The sequence below is a fragment of the Cynara cardunculus genome, unplaced genomic scaffold, assembly GCF_001531365.2.
Source record: "Cynara cardunculus var. scolymus isolate 2C unplaced genomic scaffold, CcrdV1 Un_Scaffold_1291, whole genome shotgun sequence".
Classification (NCBI taxonomy): Eukaryota; Viridiplantae; Streptophyta; class Magnoliopsida; order Asterales; family Asteraceae; genus Cynara; species Cynara cardunculus.
The window spans coordinates 53,881-61,380 of record NW_020200725.1 but is presented as its reverse complement, the minus strand read 5'-3'; the positions used below and the strand labels follow the sequence as shown (position 1 = coordinate 61,380).

The 7,500-nt window shown below is 32.3% G+C and overlaps 1 protein-coding gene across 1 annotated transcript; it reads right to left on the bottom strand.

Moving 5' to 3' along the window:
- Window positions 1-1,418: 1,418 nt before the first annotated feature.
- Window positions 1,419-2,039, bottom strand: LOC112502366 (senescence associated gene 20-like). The gene has a single exon (XM_025106257.1). The coding sequence runs from the start codon at window positions 2,037-2,039 to the stop codon at window positions 1,554-1,556; it is 486 nt and encodes a 161-aa protein (XP_024962025.1). The 3' UTR covers window positions 1,419-1,553.
- Window positions 2,040-7,500: the final 5,461 nt, after the last annotated feature.

The following is a 7,500-nucleotide window of genomic DNA, read 5'->3' as shown; positions in this document are numbered from 1 at the left end:
TTCTCGTGTTCTCGTAAATCACAGGGGTTTTCGTTTGAACCTCCACCTATATATATATATATATATATATATATATATATATATATATATATATATATATATATATATATATATATATATATATATATATATATACTAGGTTTGGACCCGTGTATTACACGGGTTAATGACACAAGAATTCGGAATTCTATTGTTAGACTGGAAAATAACTCTGGAGTTAACTCTGAATAAGAGGAATTCAGAGTTGTCTTCTAAGTCTAGAAAATATCTGCGAGCATAACTCTGAGTCACAAATTTTTTTGATTTCTTATAATTTAGAAACATAACTCTGAAGAGGAGTTTAGAGTTGTATTCTAAGTCTGGAAATAAACTATATAACTAAGTTTGAAACAGAACAATTCAGAGTTATGTTGTAAGTCTGAGAAATAACCAATATCTGATGACTTCATGTTGATGATTTGTATCACTAATGTCATTTAAATATAATGGGATTAAATTGATGACCACTTTAATCATGATAAATATTAAACAGTTAAGGCAGGTGCGGAGTGCACACTTATTTGAGTTTATTTTAATTTAGGGACGAAGCCCCTAACAGAAGGGGTCCCGGGTAATATTGGTTTTCGAAAAATGTTTAAAAATGCGAATTTGAAATTTTAAACTCGGTTTTGATGACCATTCCAGAGTTAAATTCAAACGTGAATTTTTTCAGAGTTATGTTGTAAGTCTGGGAGTCGTAAGTGAAAATTGTGTTTTAAGCGGGAAAAATCAACAACCGTCGCACAGAAACGTGACACGTCTCCCCAAAGTTACTTATATATTAGTATTAGATATATATATATATATATATATATATATATATAATCATGAAGGGTACGAATTTACAAAACGGAAGAGTTACAAAACGATGTGTCATAAGACGGTTATTATGTAGGATTAAACATATGTATGTATATATTTATGAATTTCACGATGCTAAGTTGAAATCTAATTGATTTATGAGAAACTGCTCCAATCCAATCATCACCGATCTAATCAATTTAAATTTGAACAACCGATTAAATCCAACCCAATTAATCAAATTAGTGAATATTATTGTTGATTATTCATTGGATCTTATAATTAAATACATCTATTATATATTTATCCAAACAATTCATAGATTTTCGTCGAAGTATATAGTATTTACGTAGGTTAAAACTAATACACATTTTCATCTTTGCTGAGACTTGAATTCTTAACCATCATGGAAGTCGGGTTCTACGAGTAATACATATAGCGGTAGGCCAACGAGGCCATAAGGTTACAAGCCAAATAAACCCTCGGGTTGGAGTTGCTCCGAAAGGACTTGAATCCATACTAAAAAGCAAACTCAAGGTTTTACGGGTTGAGCTAATCCTCAAGGTTAAATCTGATATCTTGTTAACAGATGAAATTTAATACAATAGACAGTTTGATTTTTCGGAATGTCATTTAGGTAAATTTTATTGCTCGATTGTATGATGCACAAATATCTCGATACGATCAACACAATTGCTAGCTACCATCATCGATCAAATGGCAAGCATTAGCCCTGGTAACGACCGCCGGAAAAGATCTCGAGGTTGGCTCCGCCACACGGTGGAGCGATTCTTCTTCTCCACCAAACCAAGGGGCCGACCGACGGGTCTCACCCTCAACTCCTTCACCGTAAGCCACGTATTGAAATACTCCCTGAACCTTGTGATCAACCCATCTTTCAAGGCCCAAACGTGAACCCAATACACGTTTGCTCCTTCGTAGCCTTCGACGATCACTATCTGATCGTCGATGGTTGCAACACTTCGAGGTTCGAACTTGAACTCGGTGTGTGGAGCCTCGCCGGTGAGCATCCTCATCATGTGGTGACAATGTTGAGGGCCGTGGAACCACCACTCCAGGTCCGTGGCTAAAAGTCCGGCAACGATTTTTGTGTCTCCGGCAGCCAATGCCTTGTAAAGAGCATTGACGGCGGCCAGATTATGGATCATTTCTTGTTCATTTGAATCGATTTCCTCCATTCTTGGGCGGCCGGAGTTATAATAAACAAGTTGATAAATGATAAGAGAATGAGGGTGTTGGTGGAGGGTTTTATAGGAGAAACTGAAGTGCTCATTTTTTGCGCCAGCTCAATATCATTTTTAATTAACTTTTAAGTTTTAGAATACACTCAAAATGTTTCTACCTATTCAATTTTATTATCATACTTATTAATATTAAAACTTACTTTTTTATATTTTTAATATATGATTTGATCTAATTCTGACATAAATTTGGATGTCTTATTTAAAATTATGATTTTTACTTTTGTTCGTCTCTGTGATTTACAATTCATTGTTGTTTTTGTTTTTAAAATAATTAAAAACAATTACATATTACAAACAGAAATAAATATAAACTGTAAACTATATGGAGGAAAAAGATAATGAATGAAGAGAAAAATTAAAATGAAAAATAGTAATTTTCAGAGAGAGAAATATAGTTTACACTCGATTTTATGAATAATTATATATTGACACATGCAGGGGTAATTGATGCAAATGGTGTATATGGGTTTTGTATGTGCTATTCACACACAACACAATTGACTCTAGACACCAAAGTTTTCTCTTTGTTTATTAATTAAATTTAATGTATCGTCATTGATGATGATAGCTGCAATATCATATTACTTTTTTATAATTAACAAGTTTAATTTTCTTGTTTTGGCCAAAGTGAAAAAAAAAATATATATATATATATATATAGAGGAACATATTCAAGGAAAAATTGACTAGTTTATGATAATCGTGAGATACAATCTCAACCACAAATCAATACATAAATTAAGAAATTTATAATTTTGATAATTTTGAATTGAAATTTTAATGCAAGAACATTTTAGGTATTTTCTCTCCTCTCTCCGTCCCCCGTCCTTCGTCCTCCGGCCACCGTCCTCTGATGATGCCACTGTGATACCTAAAAATATTGACTCTGTTAATAAAAGACACGGTATGATACCCAATCATATATAAGATGCATTGTGATACTACTATGTTACATCTCTGATTGACCACACATACGACATCAGTGTGATACCCGAGCATATATAAGATGCATTGTGATACCACTATGGTATCATCTGAGGACAGTGGACGAATGCCAGGGGACGGAGAGAGGAGGGAGAAGAAAAAATACTTGAAATGTTCTGCATTAAAATTTTAATTCAAAATTACCAAAATTCTAAATTTCTAATTGATCTATTAATTTGTAGTTGAGATTGGACCTCAAATTACCAAAACTAATTAGTTTTTATTTAATTAGACATATATATATATATATCGCGAAATATCCTAAAAGAGATTAGTGTTTTTAAGCAAGAAAACAAAAAATAAGTTTAAACTTTTGCTGAATTTTAAATAATATTCGTTTTGTCCGAAAAGGAATTATTCCCCTTTGCTATTTTGATCCTATATATTATCATATTGTGTTGCATAATTAAATATATATATATATATATATATACACACACATATATCTGTCAATTTATTTCCCTTTATTGTATTATGTTACTTTTTTATTGTTATATTAATATTTCTTGTACGCAAGTAAATTTGATTTATAGAAAATGTTATATTTGTGACGAGTTATTTGATGTTTCCATCTCAAATTTACATGGAACATAGCTAAGAGGGATAGTACTCGGATCAAGTTTTGTCTTTTTTTGAAATATAAACATCTTATGTTAAACCATAAGGGTAGTGTTTGATTGGCTTGAACTTGACTCTAAAGATCAAAAATACCAGGAGGTCTCAGGTTCAAATCGAATGAGGAATAAAAATCCCCTTGTGGCCACAGAGGTTCAAATGCGATGACTTTGGGCTATCTGCAAAGCAGGTGGTCGTCCTGGAGTTAGTTGGCTCGCATAACGGGTTAGATATCCAGGTTAATAAAAAAATATCTTATGTTAATACATGTATGTTATCGATGAGGTCAGTTGAAGTTATCGATAATCAACTTTTTATTTAAATATATACAACAAATCGAATTCTGACTTGTAAAATCAATTACTATCACAAAATGGAAAAAAAATAAATTATTTCAATCGACAGTATATCTAAAAAACTTTAGCTCGTTAACATTAAGGAATAGAAAAAAATTGTTTAAGGATATGAATTAAGCCTCATGATGGATCATGGATGATGTTGGTTTTTTTGAATGAATTAAGGGTATTTTTAACGTAAAACATCAAATTTTGCATAATTTTGTTGCAAACATTGGTATAATGTAATAATCTGTAAATCCACATATAACATATAACACATAATATACATATCAAACCACATAAGGTTTACATATTTGGTCACTTCTTACCAAAGTATAAGATCGTCTGAAATAAACGTACAAACTTTTTGCTGATAAAATCTTAGTACAAAAGATCCCAAAAGCTCCAAAAGTAAACTTCCATAAGTCAACAATCAGCGTCTTATAACATTCAAACAGGTAAGATCACAACTTTCCTTTTCTTTTAGCACTAATACGTAACAGTACTGAAATGCATATTTTTGAAAGTATAATGAAGGTTAGACCATACATTTAAATATGTTAGTCATAAAATAGACCCGTAAGCACTACATCCCTCACAGTATACTAGCCACAACATTCGACATTCAAAAACATGCACACCCCAAAAAGAGTCATAAGACAAATCAATATCAACAGTGGCCCACCACACAAAATGTATTCATGGGCAATATATATATATATATATATATATATAGAGAGAGAGAGAGAGAGAGAGAGAGAGTGTGTGTGTGTGTGTGTGTTTGGTTCAAATACTAACCAATGTTTTTGTGTTAACTATGTTAACCAAGCTCAACCAATCATATTTCATCTTTTCATTTGGTTCAAATGTAACTCATATATTAAATACAAGGGTATTTAAGTAAATTGTCATTTTATGTAACTCTCAAATAATTAATTGGGAGTTACAAATATGAAAATATCACAATTGATCATGATGCAATATTGACATTGGAGTTTTACACGTGTTCATGTTTTATAATTCACATTTATTTTAATCGACAGTTCTCACCTTTAACATATGAACACATCAGAAATCACATAGCTTTAGATGCTGTGATTCATAAGTGTTCATGTATATTTAAGTCACTAGATGTTCATATGATTATATACACACACATACACAGAACATGTGAAAACATGTGAACACGTATGAAAACACACAAACCCTAGATGCCTTGGTTCATAGGTATTCATGTACATACTGCAGAATTGGCTCCTGAATATACAAAATATGTTCATACGGTTCACATATTGTTCATATGTCTAATCTTTTTTGTTTGATGTGGTTTGAAGATATACACAAGTTGTTCATATGTCTGACAACTCGTGTATCAAAGATAGATTACTTTTTACCTAAATACTCTTTGATATTTTGTTCACATATGTTAATTGAAAATATTAATTTAATAACTAATTTTTAAATATCATTAAATCATAACCGTTTATTATTCAAATTAACGGTCAAGATCGATTAACAAAGTTAACACGATAATCTTGGTTAGTATATATATATATTGGGGCCATTCAAGGAAGAATTAGATAGTTTGTGACAACCATGAAATACAATCTCAACTACAAATCATATAATCAATTAGAAAATAAATAATTTTGGTAATTTGACTTAAAAATTTAATTAAAGGGCATTTTAGATATTTTAAAATTCTCCTCTCTTCGACCTCTGATCTACGATCTCCAGTAAACCTTATTCCATCGAACACCAACTAAACACAATATATATATATATATATATATATATATATATATTGTGATGCCTAAAAACATCGACACCGTTAAAGAAAGATATATACAAACAATACTAATTGTGATATCCAAAATACACTACTAAAAAATTGGTATCACCGACTAAAGAACACTTGTCGAAAAAACACCGACTAAATTCCGACGAATCCCAAAAAAGTCAACTTCTATTGACTTCCGCTACAAATCAGTCACCAAATTTTTGAAAAAATAAAAAAAAAATTATTTCGATAACTTCTATGATGGATTTCCGACGGAGGTCGAGGCCGATCAATGTTTCTGAAGCTGATCATGCGGAGCATCGTCGTATTGCCTTGGGTATTCTTCGAGAGAAGCGGTTATATGTTAACCTCTCCGAATGTCAGTTTTGGTTAGATCATGTCTCTTTTCTTGGACATATTGTTTCCTCTGGCGGCATTAAAGTCGACCCTGCCAAAGTCGAGGTTGTGGCTAATTGACCGAGACTAGAGATGGCCAAAAATCGGCCCCGGGCCGGGCCTTAACCGGTTACGGCCGGTCCTAATCACGACAAAAACCATCCTTAACCGGTCCCTCTATAACCGGTCCCGGTCCCAAGGAAAAACTCTATAACCGGTCAAGCTTGCTCATAACCGGTTAAGCCCGCCGGTCCCGGTTCCGGTCCCATAACCGGTTACAGCCGGTCCTTTGAAAAAAAAATATATTTTTTAATTTTTTGGTAATTAATAAATTTATAATATGTTATTAATATCTTTAAAATATGTTATTTTTAATATGTTTTATTATAATTATGTTTTATTATAAATATGTTTTATTATAAATACGTTTTGTTATATTATATATATATATATATATATACGTTTAATTTTATAAATACGTTTTGTTATATACATTTAAGAATACACTTTAAAAATACGGTTTACTCAAATACACTTTAAAAGTACATTTTATTATGATTAAAGTGGCATTGTTTTACAAAATGCAATAAAATACATTTATTTATCAATCTTCATCGGTATCCCATGTCGGATTGACTTGAAGAGTTCCGGTCTCTTGAATTCTTCTAATAGCCTCTTGGTCTTCAAGRTCATCAATGTCGAGTTCCTCATCATCGTCATATTGGGACTGGGAGTAAGTGCTMTCGGTATCGGTAYTTGGTGGCGTGCTTAGTCCCATAGAGATTTCATTTTCTTCAAGATTTTCTTCCACCGTTTCAATCTCCGTCTCTAAAGATGTTGTGTGTTGAATCCTATCAACGCTATCCAAATAATCATTCAAGCAAATGCAACACTCCACGGACTCCGGCCTTAGTCTTGTCCGACGTACCGAAATTATCCTACCACTAAGATGTTGTCGCATTTTTAAAATCCCCTAAAATGTCGTACAATCCTTCAATCACGGCCCAATCGAAAATTCCAATAGTGTTTTGAGGATAATGGTTTTTATAAAAAGAAAAAATATAAGTTTTTGGTTTTACTAAATTTTCGATCATAAAATATGTCGAGTTCCAACGAACGGGCATATCGTGGTTCGGTCCAAAGCTCTAAAACCGACGTCTTGACAATACCTTCTATAGGCCGCATGCATTTTTTTACCTTTAGTGAAAATTCGCCGCAACATAAGTCTAAACGTATCTATTACGGGTTTACAAGTATTTAAACCGTCTTGAACGGCTAAATT